The sequence below is a fragment of the Phyllobates terribilis genome, unplaced genomic scaffold, assembly GCF_046119375.1.
Source record: "Phyllobates terribilis strain yellow unplaced genomic scaffold, ASM4611937v1 Scaffold_4__5_contigs__length_816908805, whole genome shotgun sequence".
Classification (NCBI taxonomy): domain Eukaryota; kingdom Metazoa; phylum Chordata; class Amphibia; order Anura; family Dendrobatidae; genus Phyllobates; species Phyllobates terribilis.
Genome location: NW_027362764.1, coordinates 642,071,854 through 642,098,000, shown reverse-complemented (window position 1 = coordinate 642,098,000; position 26,147 = coordinate 642,071,854). Strand labels below are relative to the sequence as shown.

The following is a 26,147-nucleotide window of genomic DNA, read 5'->3' as shown; positions in this document are numbered from 1 at the left end:
ATGACCGCTCTGAGCTCGTTTTTTTCCATTTTGATGTTCACTCCTCGGCAGTTCCTATTCAAATGAATATTGCTCCCAGGAATCGTGGCCTATTTAAGTGATTTTTTTTTCCTGGACTAGTGGGTACCTAAGAGAGAAGAAAACATTTTATTTTAATTTCTGTGTGCAATAGAAATAACCGATTATCATTACTTTTGGATCGCCCCTCGTATTGTATTGGAGTAATATAGGCTTGGAGTACTTTCCCACTATTGTTTGCGCTAAACATTGTAAAGAAATATATCCATAAAGACCATGGTTTTGTTTTAGATTTATTTTATTACAAATGTATATTGGAACAATGCATAAAAATATTAAGCATGGATGAAAACGTTTTTCTCAAATACTGTATGAAGTCTTCAATTTCAGTCGGAACCAAAACGGTATTTCAGAGAAAATCATACAAATATTTCACAATATCAAAATTCACAGTCCTGCACAAAAAAAAGAGAGGAAAAAGTTAACATTTCATTACATTGTTTAAAGGGTTAGTACTGCTTTGCTCTCTTTCGCATCGAGAGGTGAGTGCGGGCCGGTGACATCACGTCTACCGATACATGCCATGTCTCTAAACTAGTGGAACAGGTTCATGATACCTGCCGATCACGCACCGTCCCAGCAGGTATCATTACATGGGAAGTCACCTGTCTGCTCACCTCTCTATTCTTGGGAAGTGCTCCGATCGCACCGATCAATTTCTCGGTTATGAAGCGGCTTTTATAACTAAAGGTTTGGACTGGCATATCTTTCAAAGAGCTACATGATCATGCAAGCAGTTTGATTGGTGTGTTGGGGGCTTAATTGTAAGCAGTTTGAGTCGTGTGTTGGGGGCTTGATTGTAAGCAGTTTGAGTCGTGTGTTGGGGGCTTGATTGTAAGCAGTTTGAGTCGTGTGTTGGGGGCTTGATTTTAAGCAGTTTGAGTCGTGTGTTGGGGGCTTGATTGTAAGCAGTTTGAGTCGTGTGTTGGGTGCTTGATTGTAAGCAGTTTGAGTCATGTGTTGGGGGCTTGATTGTAAGCAGTTTGAGTCGTGTGTTGGGGGCTTGATTGTAAGCAGTTTGAGTCGTGTGTTGGGGGCTTGATTGTAAGCAGTTTGAGTCGTGTGTTGGGGGCTTGATTTTAAGCAGTTTGAGTCGTGTGTTGGGGGCTTGATTGTAAGCAGTTTGAGTCGTGTGTTGGGGGCTTGATTGTAAGCAGTTTGAGTTGTGTGTTGGGGGCTTAATTGTAAGCAGTTTGAGTCGTGTGTTGGGGGCTTGATTGTAAGCAGTTTGAGTCGTGTGTTGGGGGCTTGATTGTAAGCAGTTTGAGTCGTGTGTTGGGGGCTTGATTGTAAGCAGTTTGAGTCGTGTGTTGGGGGCTTGATTTTAAGCAGTTTGAGTCGTGTGTTGGGGGCTTGATTGTAAGCAGTTTGAGTCGTGTGTTGGGTGCTTGATTGTAAGCAGTTTGAGTCATGTGTTGGGGGCTTGATTGTAAGCAGTTTGAGTCATGTGTTGGGGGCTTGATTGTAAGCAGTTTGAGTCGTGTGTTGGGGGCTTGATTGTAAGCAGTTTGAGTTGTGTGTTGGGGGCTTGATTGTAAGCAGTTTGAGTCGTGTGTTGGGGGCTTGATTGTAAGCAGTTTGAGTCGTGTGTTGGGGGCTTGATTGTAAGCAGTTTGAGTCGTGTGTTGGGGGCTTGATTTTAAGCAGTTTGAGTCGTGTGTTGGGGGCTTGATTGTAAGCAGTTTGAGTCGTGTGTTGGGTGCTTGATTGTAAGCAGTTTGAGTCGTGTGTTGGGTGCTTGATTGTAAGCAGTTTGAGTCATGTGTTGGGGGCTTGATTGTAAGCAGTTTGAGTCGTGTGTTGGGGGCTTGATTGTAAGCAGTTTGAGTTGTGTGTTGGGGGCTTGATTGTAAGCAGTTTGAGTCGTGTGTTGGGGGCTTGATTGTAAGCAGTTTGAGTCGTGTGTTGGGTGCTTGATTTTAAGCAGTTTGAGTCGTGTGTTGGGGGCTTGATTGTAAGCAGTTTGAGTTGTGTGTTGGGGGCTTGATTGTGATGACAGATTCGCTCTATTGTGCGCAGTTTGTATTTTGAAATTTGGTGATAGATCTGCCTTAAAGTTTATAGCAGGAGGAGGTTTGGTGCCCACCATGCAGCTGCATCTATTGGACAAAATTATTATGTGATATTTGGTTGCATTACCCTGGCATGGAAGACCTTTTATGAACCATTAAAATAAAAAAAGATAAGAGTATAAAAAGAAATAACAGAAAAAAACAGCATACACATGTGCCAAATCATTGTTGTCTAGATGCTATGGATACTTCTCCGTGCTTCCCTTAAATTAATTTTGGTAAATGATCCTGACTGTACAAAGCTGAACATACTAACATATATACACCATCACACACACAACTATATCAGAGAATGACTTGTTTGTTGTACACATACTAAAAGAAATTCTGAAATTGTAAATAAATAAAGTACCTTGCAATAGCTCTGATAAAATCCAGTGACACAGTACATTTGTACTTGGGTCCATCAAGCTGATCATCATGGCCCACCAGAGTTAAAAGCTGAAGAGTTACAAGGGAAGAAATCTACAAAAAAAAAAAGACACATGAATGGTTATTTACAACCAACAGAATAAAAAATAAAATATTCTGCAAGCGAGTGATGCTTGAGCAGCGGTCCCTCGTGGAGACTGTTCTTCAATGCTTGCCATTGTGTTTAAACAGCTGGGACACCGCAGGTTGTCTGACTCTGGGCAATGAACATGGTGATACAACTGTCAGGACAGGCAGGTTCAGCCAATCAGCGCTGGCATCCTCAGGACACCGCATTCTATTTACCTGAGAAAAAATATTTGCCGTGGGTGCCACTCTGCTGTCCACAATACTGTACAGTATAGCCAACAGTCGATCCAGAGGAAAAGGCTTGGGGCCCAGAAGATGATTGCTAGTCTGAAAAGAAAATGAAAAAATCAGGGCTAATAATTCCTAATTAAAGACCCTTTATACGATGACATGTATTTAAATGGAGAGTTGAGCCGATCCAACATCATCCACTGATAACCTATAAACCACAAGTGTATGAATGATAAAGAATTAATATCCAACATGCTGCACAAAATTTAACATTTTCTTCAGAATCTGAAAAAGGAAAATGTATGTAAGGTAGGTGGACATGAAGAACTATATGGGATATTGACCATAATAAAAATGATTGGCCACACACACAGAACATCTATGTTAATAGCACACTAATAGGTCCATCTTCACAAGTAGGTTGTATGTTAAAGGGAATCCGTCAGCAGTTTCTTTCTATGTAATATGAAAGCAGCATGATGTAGGGGCTTAGACCTTGATTCCAGCGATGTGTCTTTTGCTGGTTTGCATGTTGTCATTTTTATACAATCAGTGTTTTCCCTGCTGCAGATCTAGCAGTTCTCTGAATGCTGAGCACAGTATAACCCCGCCCACATCACTGATTGGCAGCTTTCTGTGTACACTGTGCATAGGCGGACAGCTGCCAATCAGTGCTGGGGGCGGGGTTACAGAGCAGTTGACTAAGAGGCACCAGACACCTAGTCCTGTAGTCACATAATCTCATGCTGATAAAACACTGATTTTATTAAAACAGCAACACAGCCTAGTAAGTGACACATCACTGGAATCAGGGTCTCTGCTCAGACATCATGATGCCCTTCAACAAATAATTTACAATACACATGAGGCTTCTTAAACTATCTAAAAAATATGTGGGTGGCCTTACCAAGATGGGAGCAGTAAGGGGGCTCAGGTATGTTGGACTTAAAGATGCCCAATCCTTCCGTTGCGAGATGAGGCACTGCCAGGCATCCACAACCTTTTATGGGGGTGTATGTCACTTACAACACCCAGAACTGTCAGTCCTAACGCAACCATATCTCTTAACATTATAGAAGATAACACTGAAAATTTCTCAAAAATTTACTCAACATTTTCCCAGCAGTAATCAAAGTCTTCTGTAATGGAGCCTGTCATCAGAAAATGACTATTCAAACCAAGCATAGACACTCGGTGCCCCTTGATGTGGCCAAGTAACCCTGTGCAACTACTATATTTCCATCTATTTCCGCCCTCCTCCAGCTCCTATAAAACAAGAGGAAGGTGCACTGAACTGTTTGGACACATTTAGGGTGCACTGAGCTGTGCTTGGTTTGAACAGTCATTTTACCCTGACAGTTTTCCTTTAAATATTATTTGGTGTGGGAATGTGTACATTTGGGATTATCCAAATTCTGAATGCAATTAAGATTACAAAAATGATTGTCTGGTCTGATATTTCCTCTCTGCCACAAAGACGCTGACCAGGCTCCAGGGATTACCAGCGGGAAACCGCTGCTTGTTAAGGGAGTCAGGTTTGGATGACCTTTTCTAAATCTCAAACATTATCGACTGCAGACAGATTTAATCTAATTTAAGAACTGTTAATTACCTAATCTATATTATATAAGTGTGCAGGATTACTGGACCACAGATTCATGCCCCTATATAATAAGGCAAAAGCTTCTATACATTTACATGATATTTTACACAGGTTTCTGTTAAGGTATTAAGTATTTTTTTACCTTTTCGTGCTTCTTCAGGAAATCAGTTTTCCTAATCTTCCCATGATGCTAACATAAAAAAAGATCTTTATTTAACTTTAGCAGAAAAAATAGGCCAGAAACTTCACAACGACAATTCTGACTGCAATACAAATGCTGCTATGTAAAAATAAGTAATAATAATCTTCTAGTGAGGAGAAAACTTAAATGGACATACACAAGTGAATGAGTAGTTAAAAAGGATCTGTCATCATATTTCACAATACAGTGTACAATATTAAATAGATCTCTTAGACCTGATGAGGCTGACACTTTACTTTGAAAACCTGTGTCAGAAAATGGAAGCATAATCCTGAGTCCAACTAAAGAATGGGAGGCCTCATGAGTGCAAGTATATTCAATCTCTGTTGTGCCTGACAGCTGCAGCTTTTACTGAGCAGTGTGAGATTTCAGCAGGGAAAGGGGACACTGAGGAGTTGTCAATCAGGCTACTTGGGCAGAGATGGAGATTACATTTTCAGAAAGAATTATACAACCATCATGACATGGGTTTTCAAAGTAAGTATGCCATCCTCATCAGGTCTGAGATCTTCTTAATAATGTATGCGGTTAATTTTGCGAGATGTGGTGACAGATCCACTTTAATACTGTGTATATATATATATATATATATATATATATATATATATATATACACAGTGAAGGAAATAAGCATTTGACCCCTTGCTGTTTTCGTAAGTTTGCCCACTGACAAAGACATGAACAGTCTAGAATTTTAAGGGTAAGTTAATTTTAGCATTGAGAGAGAGAATATCCCCAAAAAATAAATAAATATCAAGAAAATCAAATTGTGTAAATTAGATAAAATGTTATATATATATATATATATGTTTATAATCTTAAATTTAGCATTTCCTGTTTTGTTCCAGCAACCAACACTGACTTGAAAATATAATGCTGAAATTGGTTTTCACTTTTGAATTTAAATCTTAGAAATTTTCAATGTCTCAGAATTTATTTAGTAACAAAATGACAGTCGGTGAGGAGCAAATTCACAAGTGACAACCAATAAAGACTGTAAATAATTTTGACACTTTTTCAAGAGTCAAAATTAAGTAAAAAAAAAACTTTTTGTTTACCTTTTGTGTCTATATGTTCACATCTTGTATGTCTTTTTTTTTTTTTTTTTTTTGCAAAAACCCTAATAAATAATTTCACAGTATATTTCAGTAAAGTATATCCATAACTTATATGTATAGAGGTAGTGGGTGGGCATTTTAGGGACTTGTGCTGACATTGATGGCATAGACTCAGATATGCCAAGAGTGTCTGGTCCGGGGTCTTGAATCTCTGAGAGATGTGGCACTGAGCCAGAAGGAGACAAAGTGGCGCAGCGCTTTCCTAGAGCTGCTCCAATCGGACATATGCCAGTGATATTCTGTCTGTACCATGTTAGCCATATAATCTATAATTGTCAGAATATTTCCTGTCAATTTACACCTCAATACATGGCTTCAATGGACTTTTTTTTAGGCTGTATACTGAGGGTGCAATAACGGGTGGTCAGGGTTTCAGACACAGTGACAGAAGAACGGTGCTATAACCAAATACTGCACACTCTGTGGCCACGGGATTTTGGAGGTTTAGCCTGAAGCCCCTTGTGCTAATTTTTTTTACTTACTACATTTAAAAAGGAGCATTCCGGTAATATTTATAATTTCCTCATTTATTAGTGAATAGTAATGTGTATGCAGAGAGTGCATCGCAGTCTTCACCGATTGCCATCTTCTGCCGTCACGCAGCCGCATTTGTGATCTGCGGAATCGCAGTGTCTTTTGTGTGGAGCGGCAGCTACTTTCTCAGTTCAAGTCTTTCAGAATGATAACGAGACTCAGATTGAGGCGAGGGAGTCTCGTTCGGATTCTCAAAGATCTGAAATGAGAAAGTAGCTGCTACTCCATGCAAAAGACACTGATTCAGAAGGTCACAAATTCGGTCACGTGGTGCCGGAGTGGACAGGAGCACTGCTGAAAACGGCATCAAATGGCGATGGGCGAGTATTGCTTTACACTATCTGAACACACATACATTTTTGCTAATAGATGGGAAAAATCAAATAAATTACTGGGATGTTCCTTTAAAGACTAAATGTTGTTTTCATTTTTTTTCATAAACAGTACTTTGGAATATATCTTATGTGAGAATTCTGCTTCTTCCTCTTCTCAAAATGCTCAATTAATGTGTAAAATCAGTCTTCAGGGAATACAGAATTTCCCATTACTGAGACAGGAGATGACAGTTGATGCTTATAAACCTTTATGGAGAACTGTCACATCAGAACCTGCAGCAGAATGTCTGTGTCGGCCTCTGGCTCCTCCCCCTCTACAGAACACTACGAGCACCAACTGTCATCTCCTATCTCAATAGTGGGAACATCTGTCTTAATTCACTACAGATTTTACCCTTGAATTGAAATTGAAAGATTCAAGATGAGAAAGAAACAGATTTCTCTGCTAAGATAAATTACAAAGTTTCCTATTTTCACGCGTACTATAGATTTCTGAAATAAAAATGAAAACGGCGGTTACTTTTTAAGGCCTACATGATATGGGTCTACCTTGATGACAAATTCCATTTAAAACATTGTGCTATGTAAATTAAAGGGCACAACCAACACCTTTCAGGCGTCTAAATAAAATATAGTATGCAAATTGTCTCTTCAGAGAGGAAGAGGACTTGATCTCTAGACCAATTTTTTGGAAGTAGCAATCCTAAGTCAATATTGACCCTTTAACGAGCCTTGCCAGATGACATGATAAAATCCAAACCAGAATCTCAATTTGCAGACAGTCACAGTGTATTGCCCCTCATCAGAGCAAAGTATGAGATGTGATTTGGCTAGGTTAGAGACTTAAGACTGGTATCCAAGGGGTAACGTTTCTCCTTGTGGAGAGTGACTTGCCAGTGTAAGGAGACTTATAGGCAGTGTAATGCTTTGCATGGCCTAAAAGTCTCATTACCCTGGCATGTCACTCTCCACAAGGAGAAACATTACCCCTTTAGACCCAAACAATATAAAGGGAACAGTAACACAAATGCCAACCTAACTAAAACCACAAGCCGATAGGTGGCCCGATATTGCCACGTGTAAACCCCACAACAGTTTGTGCCATAGGACTTCTATATTACATGGCACAGCAAGTACTTTGGCTTTTTTTTTTTTTTGTAAATTGGCATGTCGTACAAAAACAATAGGCTGCCAATGTAGTGACTGCAGGAAATTAAATCTATACTATACCAGAAGATTCAGTAATCCAGCGAGCACCAACATCAAATGGAAAACAAAACAGCAAAGTACCTTTAGAAAAAACCTTTTATCTGTCCTCGCCGGATTATAAGAAGCCAAATATCCAGCTATGAGCAGAAACTTGGAGTAATAGGGCAGCTCTACATGTGCATGTGCCGAGAGCCCTGGGGAGACAGGACGCAGAATAAAGGTACAAGTCACTAAATTCAGAGCTGATCTGTAGAACATGAATTGCGCACAACTTACCTTTCAGCTGTGACGCTTCTCTGTCTTCTTGCTGCATTTTCTCCCACTGAGAGCTGAGGAAAAATAATATCAAATGGTGACGGTGCATTAAAAGAATTCCTAAGACATTATTTCTGATCGCAGAAATGTGTCTTTCCCCCCATACAGAGGAAAAGTTATATACTACCAATGTGGTCTATTCATGATCTCACCACTGTCGGATGAAGCACAGGGAAGAATATTTTGTTTCAGAATAACAAGAAATATAAAAAAGTTTTTCTCTACAAATATTTTTTTTAGGGAAACAGACATTAGGGACAGATTGACGTTTTGTGCGCCAGCCTGAATGCAAAAATCCACTGGAGGAAGATGCGCCAAAGTTCATTAAGAGGCATGTAAGTTGTAATAAATTTGTCCACCCACTATTCAAAGAGTTGAAGAAGTTGGTGTAAAAATTACAGATGAGCAAGAAGATTTACAGGACCCCTGGTCCAGCGGCCATGTAGATAGCCTGTGGCCATCAGACCAGCGCCCTGCAAGCCTCCAACTACCCGCTGGCATCCTTGGCACTTCTTCTGATTAGTATGCCCAGTGCAACGTCATGCAGATCTTGTGTGTTCAACTCTAATAAAAACACCAAAATTTCGATACATTTTCTGGAGCAAACTTTTTAATGAATCGAACATAAGAAAACCAATAGCTCGCCACACCTATAATTGGTTAATCCAGGGCACGCGGCAGCTTGAGCGGAGATTGTTAATATAATCCAGTAAGAGAAAAGCCAGCACTCTGTCCTTCTTGAGTAAACTCAGTGTTTATTGTAACTTTATTCCATACGTGTTAAAATGTCACGCAAGGTGTGGGAAAGACTTAGTGCAACACACAGGGAAGAGGGAAAGGAAGCCCAGACACTAGGGAAATGGGGGAGTGGAGACCTCCTAGTCTGGTCTATTGTCACCCTGTCTCAACTACCATCCCTATATTGCCTCTTCACCCATTGCCGCACGCATGCCTAGCACTGACTTTCCCTGGCGTATGGCTAAGGCTAGGGAAGGGAGGAGATGAGCACTAGTCGATCTCCACTAAACTCTATAGACAACAAGGGTAGACAAACAGGGGGGGATTGCTTAGCTTTATACGACTCCAGACAAATGTGCACACGGCTTCCAGCTTCAGAGAGGATGAAGTACTGCTCTTTCTAAAGCCTCACAAGTAGTAATGAATATCGTTGGCACCTCCCTCTCAGACACGCCAGGTATTTATACACCCAGACCAGGGAGCTAATTAGCCAGAGGGAGATAGCCGCTGGGTCCTATAGACAGCCAGCCTCTCCGAAGATGTCTTTAATGCCAAACAGAGATCTCCAGCAACCAACTGCAGGGCGACTGTCTGTCACCTCTGACACACCTATAACATAAAACCACTGAACACAGCTCAGCTGATGTGTTCCGAAACACGTCAGATGTTTGATGACCGGTGTTCAGTGGTTTTAACGCGTATGGAATAAAGTTATTATAAACACAGAGTTTTCTCACGAAGGATGGAGTGCTGGCTTTTCTCTTACTGGATTTTTAATGAATTGGGGAATTCGGGAAAAAGAATATGCCATAAATGCCTGACATAAAGTCCAGTAAGACAAGGTCCCAGGGGAGGAATGTACAAATATTAAGCATTTATGGCATAGCCTGTGATTAAATGCCTAAAATGGGATTTACCAAAGCATAAAGCGAGAGAAAAAACAAAAAGCCAATTATTCTCAATATTATTTGGGGTGCCACTGCTGTGACCCACTTTATATGTCAAAAGTCTTGGTAAAAAAAGCCTTTTTAAGTGTTCAAAATGGTCCAAAACCTTAATTTGATGTATTAACAACAAGGAGCAATGTACCTTGATATCTCTCTGAGATAAACAGTCTGCATCGCCTTCTTCAAATGCGGCTCAATATTCCTCCACAGTTTGTGCGTCTCTGTTTCCTTTACTAGAAACATAAAAATAAACCAGGCAGGATAATCTCGTGGCAGAGAGTTGGTAACATATGCTATAACCAATGCAATCTGTGAAAGAAGGTGGCACATAACTCGCAGTAAACTAGAAGGGATTGCTCACAGGCTGCATTATTTTCTGCACATTTTTGCTGCAGAAATAAGACGCAGTGTTTTACAGTACCAGAGCGAATGAGATCTCTGAACTCTCACGCACATGGCCTAATGGAGAAGCTGACGGTCTCCGGAATAATAGTCAGTAACAGAGAGGCTGAGACTAAACTACAGACCACAGATAATACATTGCCATCTTCCCAAACTCTTCCACAAAGCACAATTCCCTTACACAAATCGATGGCAGACTCACCTTCTCCTCTAACCACTGGTTCCCTAAATTTTGCAAAGTTTAACGCGGCCTGTGTGAGACACAAGAAAAGTAAATGTACTTCATATACACACGATGAATAAAGACATTGACTGGAAAATACACTAAAAATTAACACTACATTTTATCTCCATACGGCTATGATATCACGTGGAGGCGTACAAAGGTTCTTTTTCTGTTGTCCACAAAAACAAAGAAAGAAATAAAAATGGTGGCAGGTTGTATCAGATTATATATTAAGAGCTATTCTTCCCAAGAAGCAACATGAAGGCAGCCCCCAGGGACTCTGTTCTGTCTTACACCCTCTGCATATACATCGGAAGTATGAATGAGGTCTGAAACGTTACAACTGAAGTTTTAAAACAACTTACACCGAACTACAAGTGTGAACAGGACCTAATTTGGGACAGTGTCAGTACACTGCAGAGGTCTATGCACAGCGCCGGTCCAGAGTGCTTGGAGCTATGGGCTAATGAGGCATAGGCACTTCATACACTGCTGTTTATGATTAAATTCTCATTAAAGGGGTTGTCCAGTACTTTAGATTACAAAAATCCTTAGGGGCCCCGAGGGGATACATTGGGGGGGGTAATTAGCTTAAGTTGCAGATAATGCCTGTGAGTGGCGCTATCACTGACCGCTCACAGGCATCACGTGACCCCCGGCTGTAGCCGGCTCTGACATCCGCTGATTTCACGACAAGTGCTGGCAGCAGCCGGGGGTCTCTGTCTTCCTGGTTCCACGGTGGATGCCAGGTTGAGGGCAGGGTTACCCCCCTCGCGTCACACCCCGCATCCACCGCACGCTCTGCCTCTCTCCATTCATTGGGAAAGCGCACGGTGGATGCTGAGTGTGACGCGTGGTAACCCCGCCCACAGCCCAGCAGCCACCGCGGGGACCCCAGCGCTGAGTCACGCCTCACTTGTCGTGATGCCTGTGAGCGGTCAAGGATAGCGCCACTCATAGGCAGTATCTGCAACGTGAGCCAATTACAAAAATGCTTAGGGGCCCCGGGGGATACATTGGGGGAGTAATCTAAAGTACTGGACAACGTCTTTAATGTTTCCAGTACAGACACATTTACATTGCAGTAGTCAGACGGCTCACCAGATGCCTCAGCTCCTTTATGTCCCTGCAGACGGGGTAGAAAACTCCCAGCAGAATATTGATGTACGACGCATAGAATTCAGAAGAGTATTCTTCAGGGTGATCACTGGACAAAATCTTCTGCAGTTCGGCTAAAAGATTATGCAAAAGATGAGTATTATAACATAACTACATCTAAAGGAGATGGGCAGGTCAGCAGCTCTGATGGTAAAAGAGACAGAAGAGCATCCCCTGCGCGCCCGACATCCATCCCCTGCGCGCCCGACATCCATCCCCTGAGCGCCCGACATCCATCCCCTGCGCGCCCGACATCCATCCCCTGCGCGCCCGACATCCATCCCCTGCGCGCCCGACCTCTGCGACACTGACCGATGAGCAACGCGGCAGCAGAAGAGCAGACCCAGCTACAATACTGTGAGTGGAGGGCAGCAACTCTGGTAACAAAGACCCCAAATTCACCTAAACTGGACACACAAGGCTTGGGGAAAACATTCTTTGATCTAAATACCACAGCGGCCCACCTGAGGACTACTGTTGACCTAAATAAAATAAAAAACTTAAAACAGTTGTCCCATTTCAGAAAACCCCAGCCCCAAGCATGGCTTGTTATCAAATAAAAAAAAATATTCTACACTCGCCCTCCCCAGGTCCAGTGCTGCATTTAGTACTGAGTGTAGAAAGGGAGAAGCTTTCTCTGATCCCGGCCATTAATACCGCAGGACAGCTTCAATCATAGCCACCGTCCAGCGGGTGATCACAGGCACAGCTTATGTGCCCCCCAACTATTAACATCATGGACATGTAATGTTGGGTTGTAGAAAGGGGACCTTTTTTAATCCCCCATAATGCTCCCCTGCTGGGACACGTTTACATCACAATTATGTGTAGTACTGATAATAACTATTGCATTCAATGAAATGTATATAGGAAGCAGCACTGGAAAGTATAACCTGTAAGGGCACAACATACTATCCCCGACTCCTCAGTACCCAGGTAGACGTTTCCTATATGTAACATCCAAACAAAACTCTCCATAGACCTGACCATTAATAACTACAGCAGGATCAGATGCTCATCTCAGACTATAAAAGAAAGAAAACATTTCTCCAATACAAAATCAGGGAAAATGTCAGATAGCGGAAACACACCTTTACTATAGTCTGCAAAATATATGGTGAGAGGCTCCATGCAGCCGGTGTTTGGGCGGAAGGTTTCCCAGGCTATTTCAGTCAGGAAAATCACTGTTACATTATTACCGGTCTGCAATATGGAAAGGAAAAGCATCATAACATAAGTGTGTGCAGACATATACACAAAACCAGCAGAAACAAGGTGATGGGTGCCCTGATCACATATGTGGAGCCTGCAGTCAATCCTAATATGTCAGCATGCTCCTCTGATGTACGCCCCGAGGATAGGGCGGCAGGTGCTTATTACAAGAACGATGAATTTGTTTAAACCAACAGTAGTCAGAGTACCCAAGGAGACACATTGCCCCAGAAGCCTCTTTGCATCGCCTCCCCTTATACCAGTGTGTAGGAGGTCGATCCCTCGTACTTTAAAGCACGTTCTTGTAATAAGCACCTGCTGCCGCCATACCCTTGGATACCGGTATTATGAATGCGTACAATTTTCGTGTGTTTGTCTATTTCTTTTATTTTATATGTTTTTCTTACATATATTTTTTATTTCTTTGCCTTGCATTAGACCTTGTATATCCGGGCCTCATGTCTAGCAACTACACCATTCCATAGACCGTGGGAGAGAAAACCTGGAACAATGATATTCGTTTGGATCACATGATTTTATCTCAATATTTAAATTGATGTGATAATATGTAATTAAGAATTTGTGATGGTATTTGATTGACATGTAATGATTATTGACTGTTATTTGTTGTTCTTTTTTGCATAAATCATCCATCCCTGCTGGGTTTCCCATTCCCTCCCTTTATTTTTTGGGTTTTTGCTGCCCTTATGATGATTTCTTACCGAATATCTTTTTCCCAGGTCTGATCGGTGTGCACTTTTCCCCGTTCTACATTACTGTAAGCATCTCGGCATCTCTAGGCGGCTGTGTGCATGCCCGGGAGTCTTGGAGACGTGTCCTCGCCCCCGAGATGCGCTTTGGCTGCTTTACAGCTGGGGTGGATGAGTGATGTGTGCGGGGATCTGCGCATGCGTCGATAACCCGATGAATGACAAATGGACACATGACGTGGGTTATGGGGTATAAGGCCCTGCAAAGGTTCTTCTTTTCATGTTACTTCCCCTTAAGAAAGCCATGGATTAACAGAGCGAAACGCGCGTTGGGGTTGCTTTTCATCTGGTGGGGGGGGGGGGGGGGAGACAGTCCAGCATAATAGCTAAGGTTTGGCCTTATTTTCAGTATTTGGAGGGTCTTTACTTATGGAGGAATTTAATACACCGTAATGTCACAGGGATATAATATGTAGAGGGAATATTCTTTCCATCTTTCTTCCTCTTGCTCACATTTCCCCTTACATGTCTATATTATTTCTTGCATGATGTTTTCACTTGTTTGTCATTATGTTCAAGATATATGTAGCTGTTTTTAGAATTTTTGTATTAATAAAGGAACTAATTTTTAGCCCTAAAAACTCCAGTCTTTCCTCTGTTTTTCTAGTCTGATTCAGGAGTGGTATTTTTGCACATTTTATTCAGTTATTTATGGTTTATTATGGCCTGAAATTATTTACCATAATGTGCCTGGTTCTTGAGTTTCTAAACATATATATTTATTACACACATACATTTTTTTAATGGAACACCAAAGTCTACTATGCCATTCATTACTGCAAAAAATAATATGCAACATATACCATCCCATGTATACCAAAAAAACTACCGACAGGGGCCAAGACAATGAGGGCTTATGTATAGATTTAGAGTACGCATCGGCAAAGCATAGCACCGGACCTAGCACCAAACGCAGATGTGAACAGGCCCCAATCCAAAGCAGCACGGTGGCTCAGTGGTTAGCACTTTTGCTTTGCAGTGCTGAGATCATGGGTTCAAATCCCACCAAGGACAACATCTGCAAGGAGTTTGCATGTTCTCCCCATGTTTGCGTGGGTTTCCTCCGGGTTCTCCGGTTTCCTCCCACACTCCAAAGAAATACTGATAGGGAATGTAGATTGTGAGCCCCAATGGGGACAGCAAAATAATACAAGAAAAGGCACAGGCTATAAGAACTATGCACACCCCAATGGGGACAGTGATAATCATGTCTGTAAAGCGCTGTGGAATTAATGGTGCTATATAAGTGAGCAACATAAATAAATAAAAATAAATATTCCATGTATGTCTAAACAAGGCACATGTGCACTCACCAGTTCCTGAAGCCTCAGGAGTCCTGGTACAAGGTTTGCATCCATTTCCCGCAGTATATCTGCCTTATCAAGAACCTGTTATAAGAAAGTTTATCCTTCTTAGAAATGCAGTAAATGTGCTCAACAATGTAAGGAAATCCAAAAAATGAAGAGTAAAAACAAGCAGTAAGGATTATTCACAATCAGGGCATACAAGCAAGGACAATCTCCTGACAAGTGCAGTTTGTACAATGATACAGTAACAGACACCAAAGGACACACTGGGATATGTTAGGCCAGTTGGACTCTGTGGCGTATACATTTACCCAACTAAAGAAAGTGTGATGCAAACATAGCCTAATCCAGCAAGGAAATATTCCTCCGGATCAATGTGTAACAGATATGTAACATGCATTGATGATTGTAAAGACTTTCCTTTTTCTTTATTAAATGAAGCAGTTCCAACAGTGGTTTGATACATTCAAGACAAATAAAGTGCTGGACAGCTTTATAATAATATGCAGCACGTGGTATCTTTTCTTTTTATCATTGCAATAGAATAAAAATGTGGATATTCAGCTACTACTCACAATGTAAACCGTCTCATTTTCTAGTCCTCGGCTTGTAATCGCTCTCTTATAGAATCGGACAAACTCATTAAATGTATCACATTTCTCGTAAGAAGAAAACTCATTTTCAGGCCCGGGGCAGTGATTGTACAGCTGGTTCAGGATTTGCTCGAAGAGAAGTCTGGCTGTAAAACACTCCACACAATTCACAAAGGCAGAAGGAAGCTGCAACGCAGAACAAAAACAATATACAGTACATGCACAAACTACATCCTTTATATGTAATACAGATCTATCGGCAAATTTCTGGCTTGTGTACAGCCCCCCCATATGCATTAGACTATCGTCGTTAGAATAAGGCCAAGAAATATCCAGTCAAATACAACAATATTAAATGATTCCTTCAATTCTACCCGTGATCTGTTAATCATGGTAAAGCTCCGTGCACATCACAATGAGCCTTTCATTGGATATATCTGTTGCGAGTATTTCCTGACGTATGTCACTGAATATATGTGTATAATTATACGCTGTCGAACAGCTCCTATGCGCAAAAAAAAAGGATACTGCGAGGTGTTATTTATTAGTGATAATCTAGGCTCCCTCCAGCCTCATAAATAGTGCGTAGATGTAGCCTCACCTCTAGTGTGCTCAGCACTGTCTGTAGGATGTACGTCTTCCCAGTGCCAGTGTGCCCATAAATAAAAATGGATGGAAAGCTTAAATGTGAACGCTGAAAGAAAAAAAAACATATAAATCAGTTAAATGTCATTGTACACTGCTCAAAAAAATAAAGGGAACACTTAAACAACAGACTATAACTTCAAGTAAATCAAACTTCTGTGAAATCAAACTGTCCACTGATTGACAATCAATTTCACATGCTGTTGTGCAAATGCAATAGACAATAGATGGAAATTATTGGCAATTATCAAGACACCCTCAATAAAGGAGTGGTTCTGCAGGTGGAGACCACATACCACATCTCAGTACCAATGCTTTCTGGCTGATGTTTGTCACTTGAATGCTGGTTGTGCTTTCACACTCGTGGTAGCATGAGACGGACTCTACAACCCACAGAAGTTGCTCAGGTAATGCAGCTCATCCAGGATGGCACATCAATGCGAGCTGTGGCAAGAAGGTTTGCTGTGCCTGTCAGCGTAGTGTCCAGAGGCTGGAGGTGCTACTAGGAGACAGGCCAGTACACCAGGAGACATGGAGGGGGTCCGTAGGAGGGAAACAACCCAGCAGCAGGACCGCAACCTCCACCTTTGTGCAAGAAGGAGCACTGCCAGAGCCCTGCAAAATGACCTCCAGCAGGCCACAAATGTGCATGTGTCTGCACAAACGGTTAAAAACCGACTCCATGAGGGTGGTATGAGGGCCCGACATCCACAGATGGGGGTTGTGCTCACAGCCCAACACCGTGCCACAGAACACCAGGATTGGCAAAGTCGCCACTGGCGCCCTGTGCTCTTCACAGATGAAAGCAGGTTCACACTGAGTACATGTGACAGAGTCTGGAGACGCTGTGGAGAGCGATCTGCTGCCTGCAACATCCTTCAGCATGACCGGTTTGGCAGTGGGTCAGTAATTGTGTGGGGTGGCATTTCTTTGGAGGGCCGCACAGCCCTCCATGTGCTCGCCAGAGGTAGCCTGACTGCCATTAGGTACCAAGATGAGATCCTCAGACCCCTTGTGAGACCATATGCTGGTGTGGTTGGCCCTGGGTTCCTCCTAATGCAGGACAATGCCAGACCTCATGTGGCTGGAGTGTGTCAGCAGTTCCTGCAAGATGAAGGCATTGAAGCTATGGACTAGCCCGCCCGTTCCCCAGACCTGAATCCAATTGAGCACATCTGGGACATCATGTCTCGCTCCATCCACCAAAGTCACGTTGCACCACAGACTATCCAGGAGTTGGCGGATGCTTTAGTCCAGGTCTGGGAGGAGATCCCACAGGAGACCATCCGCAACCTTATCAGGACCATGCCCAGGTCTTGTAGGGAGGTCATACAGGCACGTGGAGGCCACACACAATACTGAGCCTCATTTTGACTTGTTTTAAGGAGATTACATCAAAGTTGGATCAGCCTGTAGTGTGTTTTTCCACTTTAATTTTGGGGGTGACTCCAAATACAGACCTCAATTGGTTAATAAATTTGATTTCCATTGATGATTTTTGTGTGATTTTGTTGTCAGCACATTCAACTTTGTACAGAACAAAGTATTCAATGAGAATATTTGATTCATTCAGATCTAGGATGTTCCCTTAATTTTTTTGAGAAGTGTAAGTTCATAGTAAGAGGCTGTAAAGGAAGCTCTGGTGAAAGCTTCTACAAGACGATATTTCATGCTTTATTTTAATCGAAGGCTAAAGGGGGTTATCCCACAATCTATTATGGCCATTTCTCCAAAGTGTCTCAGGAGTCGTTTTTCAACATGACAATGCCACATGATGCTAGTGTTACCGTGAGTGATCTAAAAGTGCTACCATGGCCTGACCTGTTTCCGATCGAGCACATCTGGGGCACTATTGGTCGGCAATTGCAAAGGAGCTGCAATTGAAGCGGATCTAGATGATTTGCCCATGAAGTGCATGCAGTGTGGCAGACGACCATTAAGAACCTCAGTGATAGCAGCCAAGGCTGTAAGTGCAGGGACTTCAGTGTGTGGCGATTACATTCAATACGTTGAGAGGTTTTGAAAATTTTGTTTCCATTTTTCCATCATTTGCATATTATTAACATGTCTACCCATCCTGTGATTTCCATAATTCCACATTTAGTCCTTTATGGTGCTGCAATTTCAATGCTAAGGAGTATATGATAGCTAAAAGTATAAAGAACTAGCAATACCTCCCCAAAGATTGCAAGCAATGTAGATAGCTGGGATTCCCGGCACAGAGCAAGCTTCTCCAGGCTGTGAGGTTTCCCTTCTGGATACGGAGCGAGGTCTACGTCACTCATGTTTCACTTCAACATAATAACTGCAAATGAACACAATACAGTGACATTAAAGAAACAATCAGGATGACTGTACTAATCCAGCTGGTGGTATGGCTGTATAGGGCGCAGAACAATAAAAATGATACCTATCTTGTAGTAATTTGTTGTGCCAGCACTAAGAGATCAAGTGATGACGCTACATACAAATTAGCCTGGAATTGCGGTGTGCGGATGTACTCCCAGTGCGTTTCTACCCCCCAATACACTTCTGGGCTAATCTGATCCATCTTGGTATTTAGCTTCTGAGCACGATAGGTTTATGGGAAGAAACACTACCCTTCAGGATGGATCATCAATATTAAAGGGGTTATCTGGGACTATTATTTTGCCGTGACGACAGAGCAGCCCGGAAGAGGAAGAGCTGCTCTGTTGACGTGGAGCAGCTGAATATTCTGCAAGAGCGGTAAATGACAGCTCTGTGCAGGCGCCGGGCACAAGAGGCAGGTAGTTAGCAACTACATGCCTGTTAGTTTTTAGGCCCATAGTAAAAACAATAAAATATTCCAAGATAAACCCTTTAAATCAGTGGTGGTCTGACAAAAGACAACTCCATCAATTCACTGTTATTACCTGTGGTGGACGGTTGTAACAATGTACAGAACTGAACACCATAGATAGCTCTGTTCAAGGACAGTGGTTAGCACTGCAGCCTTGCAGCGCTGGGGTCCTGGGTTCAAATCCCACCAAGGACAACATCTGCAAGGGGTTTGTATGTTCTCCCCGTGTTTGTGTGGGTTTCCTCCCACACTCCAAAGACATACTGATAGAGAATGTAGATTGTGAGCCCCAATGGGGACAGCGCCCATAATGTCTGTAAATTGTCTGAATTGTATTGTAAAGCGCTGTGGAATATGTTGGCGCTATATAAATAAAAAGATTATTATTATTATTCAATATGTAGCAGCCGCTGCTGGGTACTGTAGAAAAGCCCCTACTCTCATGAAAAGATAGGTCTTCAGTATCATATGACCAGACAACCCCTTTAAATACCCCAAGAGGGAGATGCTCACAGTCCAGCAGACAGATAAATAGATATTGCAAAAATTCTTGTGACTGCTACACAACTATGGCCTCATGCAGATGTCATTGATTTTTCTCACACTCAAATAAGGGACCGATTTCCATCAGAGTTTAGTCAGTGGCAGTTTTAACCATCAATGATTTTCCAGTACGCAAAAAAAAAAAAAAATTAAATAAACTGCAAAACTTCTTCTGCCCTTTATAGTGTTAAAACAGACAGCGCCGGATGGCAATGTGAGCTGTCAGGGTACGTTCCCAAAATCAGGACCGGCTGCGGCCCCGACGCTGCAGAACTTTCGCACCAATTATGCAAATGAGCAGACGCACATTTTATTTTTTTTTTTCACATGCGGACTTTCCTCTTTGATGCAAGTCTATGGGGAAAATCCACATGCAGAAATGCAAGAGAAATTGCCATGCTGCGGGTCAGAAAGACGCGCCGAATGTCCGTGGGTGATCCGCAGGTGCCCAGATACGCATAGTGGACACGGGATTTCTAGAAATCCATCCACTATGCTGTAACATCTGGCCGCTGCGGTTTTGACGCTGCTAAATACACAGCTTCAAACCCGCAGTAAATCCTGACCGTGGGAACGCACCCTCAGTGATTTTCATGGACCCTTAGATTTGAAGGAGGGATTAAGATTGGTAAGGCTATGTGCCCACGATGCAGAAATGAAGCAGAAAATTTCTGCAGCATTTCTGCATCTCCCTGGCAGAAAAAACACATGCAGATTGTGCATGCGTTTTTCCTGCGGAATACATGCGGATTCACATGCAGATTCACATGCGTTAATGCATGTGTTTCCGCATGTGGACTGACAAGCACTTTCCAGGCGATAGCATCACTTGGAAAGTGCTTGACAACTAGGTCACACTGTATAAATCCATGCAAACAGCATGGATTTATATAGTGTGACCGTAAAAATAAAAAAATAAAGCTATACTTACCTCCGATGCCGCCACTCCTTCCTGGTTCCTTCCTGGCTTGCCGGCATCTCGCGAGACAGCCTAAGGCTGCGTCCACACGATGCGTTTTTCATGCGTTTATGCTGCAGAATTTCCGCAGCGGAAACGCATCAAAAACGCATGGTAATCCGCACCCCATGGTCCCCAATGGCATTCCGCAATGTCAATGCACATACTGTGGATTTTTCCGCAGCGTTTCTGCAGCGCTCATAAATCCGCAGCATGTTCATTCATTTTGCGGAAGCGCCGCCATTGACTTGCATTGAGAAGCATAGAATCCGTGTCTGTACATTTGTACACGCGCATTATATGCGGTTCAGTGTGCGGATGGTACCCAGTTCTGGAGGAGAGAAGACTCTCATCCAGACCTGGGTATCATTGTACCTGTAAAAAAAATAATAAAATAATAAATAAAGTTTATATTCACCTGTCCGGCGGCCCTTGCAGCGCTTCTCCTTCCAGGACCTGAGATGACGTCGCGGTCATGTGACTGCAGGCTGTCTCGCGAGATGCCGGCAAGCCAGGAAGGAACCAGGAAGGAGTGGCGGCATCGGAGGTAAGTATAGCTTTATTTTTTTATTTTTACGGTCACACTGATTGCATGGATTTATACAGTGTGACCTAGTTGTCAAGCACTTTCCAAGTGATGATATCGCCTGGAAAGTGCTTGTCAGTCCGCATGCGGAAACACATGCGTTAACGCATGTGGATCCGCATGTATTCCGCATGTATTCTGCAGGAAAAACGTATGCACAATCTGCATGCGTTTTTTCTGCCAGGGAGATGCAGAAATGCTGCAGACATTTTCTGCTTCATTTCTGCATCGTGGGCACATAGCCTTACACTCGGTCCAAGAAAAACCATGGACATGTGAAAAGCCCCATAGACTATAATGGGTACTTTTTCTAGGTGTGAAAAATGGATAGAATATGTACGTGAAAAACGGGCGTCTACATGAAGCCTAAATGGAGTTGTTTCTGCAGCACGGATATCTTCAAACCCCATTAAAAGGTTGTCTCAACTTCTTAAATGGACAAAGTTGCAAACGGATTGTTACAAGAAGCAACTTTGCAACTTATTTGTGATCAAAATTTCTCTCTATTCTCAAGATCAGAGATTTGTAATTTGCAGACGAGCGTATAGATTGGACGCGTGTTGTCTGATTTTTGGTCAGATAGCACACGGACAGAACAAGACCCACGTTACTCACTAGTGCTTGTCAGATGAACGATTTTCCTCTCATTCCGACTATCTGTGAAAAAAAATGCAGCATGTACGACGTCATAGACTCCCCCACTCAAATCTATGGTGCATAAAAAAAAAAAAAAAACACACACAGAACAGCCGAGTGGCATTCGAGTCTTACAGATACATTTTGATTATGTACATTTTTAGTGTAGATGTATGAAAACGGGGTGTCACACGGATGTCACAAGGATGTAAAAAAACAGGCACATGGATGAAAACTGGAAGAAAAAACATCTGAGTTTTCTGGATAAAACTAAGTCAATTGCTCGTATGCTCGTCTGCTGCCGGCCTAAGGCTAAGTTCACACAACGTATAAAAAATTGTTCAGAGTTTCACACAAAAAAGTGGGACGATATTTTTCTCACTTGTCACCAGAATAAAATCTGTTTTTACAGCAGCTATTAATCATTCACAAGACCTTTTACAGTTTCCTATGCTACAGAATTGCAATATATTCGTATAAATCAGATGCTGTACTGTGTCTCCGTACGGCATCTGATTTCTTTGGCCACACATAGACTTGAATTGGCGAGTCTCATCCAATTTACAGAAGAAAGTGATTCATCATGCAATTTATTTCACACGCAGATTCGGTGATGGAAAAAAACAATGTTCATCTGCACGGCCCCATTGAATGACATTGATCCGAGTGTGGTCCGTTTTCTTCACAGAGAGAACTCGGACCGAAAATATGGTATGAATGAGCCCTAAAGCTGTGTGCCCACTATTCATTTTCAATGCGTTTATGCTGCGGAATTTCCGCAGCATAAACGCTTGGGAAACACTTGGTAATCCGCCCCCCATGGTCCCCAATGACAAGCCGCAATGTCAATGCCCATGCTCCGGATTTTTCCTGCGCTCAAGAACACGCAGCATGTCCATTAATTTTGCGGACACGCGGCGTAATCGCCGCCATTGACTTGCATTGAAACGCATAATATCCGTGTCAGTACATTTGTACACACGGATATTATGCGTTTCTATGTGCGGATGGTACCCAAGTCTGGAGGAGAGGAGACTCTCATCCAGACCTGGGTACCATAGAAACTGTAAAAAAAAGAATTTAAAATAAAAAATAAAGATTATACTTACCCTCTGATGTCCTCCCGATGTTATCTCCGCTGCGTCTGGTCTCTTGCAATGCTCGTGCTGTCGTGAAGGACCTGCCATGATGTCACTGAGTCATGTGACCCATCACATGGCTCAATGACGTCACCGCAGGTCCTGCACAACAGCGCGAGCCGCCCAACACACCGGACGCAGCGGAGATAACACCGGGAGGACAACGGAAGGTGAGTATAATCTTTATTTTTTACCATTCTTATTCTTTTTTTTTTTAACTAACTTGGTCACACTACTATAAATCCATGCCGGTTGCATGGATTTATATAGTGTGACCAAGTTGTCAAGCACTTTCCAAGTGATGCTAAAATCGCTTGGAAAACGCTTGATAACCCGCATGCAGAAATACATGTGAAGAACGCTTGACAAACGCTTCTACCTGGCGGGAAAAACGCATGTAAAATCCGCATGCGTTTTTCCTGCTAGGGAGATGCGGAAAAAATATGCAGCATTTCTGCATCGTGGGCACATAGCCTAAGGGTGACAGAGGAAAGGCACATTCATGGTACAGACTATGTAACCTTTTCTGATTGGTGAAGATCTATATATCTTGTCAGTTCTAGATACATTATATACAGTCTATAGATATTACAGTAATTAAAGATACAAAAAACCTCAATATGAACATACTACTAATAGTAGAGACTGCACTGTATATAAAGTATGCATAAACCACAAAAAAGTGCGCTGAAAAACAGTGAAAACGATGTCTCATGTAAACAAGAACCTTTTTATTTATTTGACTCACTTACATAGCAACATTAATTCCACAGCGCTTTACAGACATTATCATCGCTGTCCCCATTGGGGCTCACAATCTACATTCCCTATCAGTATGGAGTGTGGGAGGAAACCCACGCAACACGGGGAGAACATACAAACTCCTTGCAGATGTTGTCCTTGGTTAGATTTGAACCCAGGACCCAGCGCTGCAAGGCTGCAGTGCTAACCACTGAGCCACTGTGCTGCACAATTACTAATTAAAATGACAAGGAATCGGTCCCAAAAACTGGGGACACAAAAGAGCCACATATGGCAATGAAAGATACAAAGGATAAATAAGGTAAGTGATATTCGTGGTTCCCAGGCTGAATGTAATGTAATGTATAATAGTGTAAATGCAGTCTGTGCTCACAACCACCGACAAATACTCAGAGCTGCTCCGACCGGGTCTTCCCCATCCCAACGCGCGTTTCGCACTTCTTTGTCAGGAGAATTAATATAAAAAGCTTCTTGTTTACGTCAGACATTGTTTTCACTATTTTCCTGGGCACTTTTTGCGCTTTTGTGGTTTATGCATATATTATACAGTGCACATTCTATAAAGGTATGTGTGTGTGTGTGTGTGTGTATACACACACACATTTTGTATACACACATATATATATATATATATATATATATATATATATATATACACACACACACACACACATACACAGCCTACCTATATTATAGTCTGTACAAGTACAGATATATTAGAATATTATAAAGTTTATATATACATTGTAGAGTCTATAGATAGATAGAATGCAGCAGCCAGTACTGACATGCGCAGCTCCTGTGCTGGCCGCTAGGAGGCGCTGCATGCAGGCAGTATAGCGATGCATGGAGGTCACGTGTGTAGCTGTATAGTGAGCGCAGACCTGTACTCTACCTGTATCCTGTACATACAGCCGCTCTCCGCAGCCCCCGTGTATTACTCCTCGGCGGGTGACGGCCCGGCTGCCATGTTACACCGCACAGTCCCGCCAGCTGCTCGGCTCCGCCCTGCGCCGGGTCACTTCCTCCGGGCAGCAGCACACATGGCGGTCACATCACACCGCGCTTCTCTCCAGTGTCGCCTCCTACCGATCAGTCACCAATGCTGCACCCGGGACCTGCTGCTCCTCTGCAGCTTTCCGTCCCCGTTGTGTGCGCCTCCTCCCGGTGCACAGCTGTCAGTATGGAGGGGCTCCGCCTGTCAGTATTGGGGGCGCCATGATTAGCTGAGACCCCAACAATGCTATATTGCCCGTTCGCCATAGACGCCTTTGTGTAGCCCCTCTAACCAGTTACAGACCACTTAGCCCCATTGATGAAAATGAACATTTTGGGTTTTTTTTTTTTGGACATTTGGTTAAATAAATTTTCTTGTTCAGTTCGTCAAAAAATGTCTGCCGGTATATCTAGATACCGGGGCACAATATGTTATTTTTATAGTCATATTTTTTTAATAATTTACAATATCAGGGAAAAAAGAAAATGAAATTCGTGTCTGTTTTCCAACTTTTATTTCATGACCACAATATATGAATAAAACACATTTTTAAATCACCCTCCCCTTTCCATAAATTTTGATAGATATATATATATATATATATATATATATATCAATGGCTGGGATAGAAACCGCAATTCAGACTGGTTCTCTATTTTTTTAATGTCTTCATGTACCCCATAGGGTCATAAGAGACATTTTAGGGGGGTGCATTTCAACATTTAACCCCTTTACCCCCCCAAAAGCTGTTTGCACGTTAATGACCGGGCCAATTTTTTCAATTCTGACCACTGTCACTTTATGAGGTAATTACTCTGGAACGCTTCAACGGATTCCCCTGATTCTGAGATTGTTTTTTTCATGACATATTGTACTTCATGATAGTGCTAAAGTTTCTTTGACATAACTTGCGTTTATTTCTGAAAAAATCGGAAATCTGGCGAAAATTTCACAATATTCCAACTTTGAATTTTCATGCCGTTAAATCAGAGAGATATGTCACACAAAATAATTAATAAATAACATTTCCCACATGTCTACTTTACATCAGCACAATTTTGGAACCAAATTTTTTTTTGTTAGGAAGTTATAAGGCTGTGTGCCCACTATGCGTTTTTTAAGCGTTTCCGCAGCTGCAATTCCACTGCAGTAATGCTTAAAAACGCTTGGTAGAAGGTCTGCAATGTTCCTCAATGATAATCCGCATGTGCTGTGCACATGCTGCGGAAATTTCCACTGCGGATTATCATTGCGGAAAAATCCGCAGCACTACCAATTAATTTGCGTAATCGCGGTGATTTTGCTGCCATTGACTTGCATTGAATCGCTTAATATCCGCATGACTACATGTGCACATGCGGATATTAAGCGATTCAATGTGCGGATGGTTACCCGGATACCATAGTACCTGTAAAAAAAAAGAATTTAAAATAAAAAAATACATTATACTCACCTTCCGATGGCCCCCGGTCTCTTTATCCGATGCGTCCGGTCTCCCCGGCAGCTCGC

General features: G+C 42.4%; 1 protein-coding gene across 2 annotated transcripts; it reads right to left on the bottom strand.

Annotated features, from left to right (window-relative positions):
* Positions 1-298: 298 nt before the first annotated feature.
* On the bottom strand, positions 299-24,807 carry ORC5 (origin recognition complex subunit 5). Of its 2 annotated transcripts, none has more exons than XM_073676744.1 (15): positions 24,526-24,807; positions 18,371-18,501; positions 16,153-16,245; positions 15,534-15,737; positions 14,965-15,039; positions 12,761-12,872; positions 11,613-11,743; positions 10,488-10,536; positions 10,026-10,116; positions 8,160-8,212; positions 7,965-8,077; positions 4,628-4,675; positions 2,868-2,978; positions 2,503-2,615; positions 299-473 (listed from the first exon to the last, which is right to left on the bottom strand). In XM_073676744.1, the coding sequence occupies exons 2-15, from the start codon at positions 18,479-18,481 to the stop codon at positions 428-430; spliced, it is 1,350 nt and encodes a 449-aa protein (XP_073532845.1). In that variant the 5' UTR covers positions 18,482-18,501; positions 24,526-24,807; the 3' UTR covers positions 299-427. The 2 variants fall into 2 exon arrangements, with proteins under 2 accessions (XP_073532845.1, XP_073532844.1); XM_073676743.1 differs by having other exon boundaries at positions 24,537-24,806.
* Positions 24,808-26,147: the final 1,340 nt, after the last annotated feature.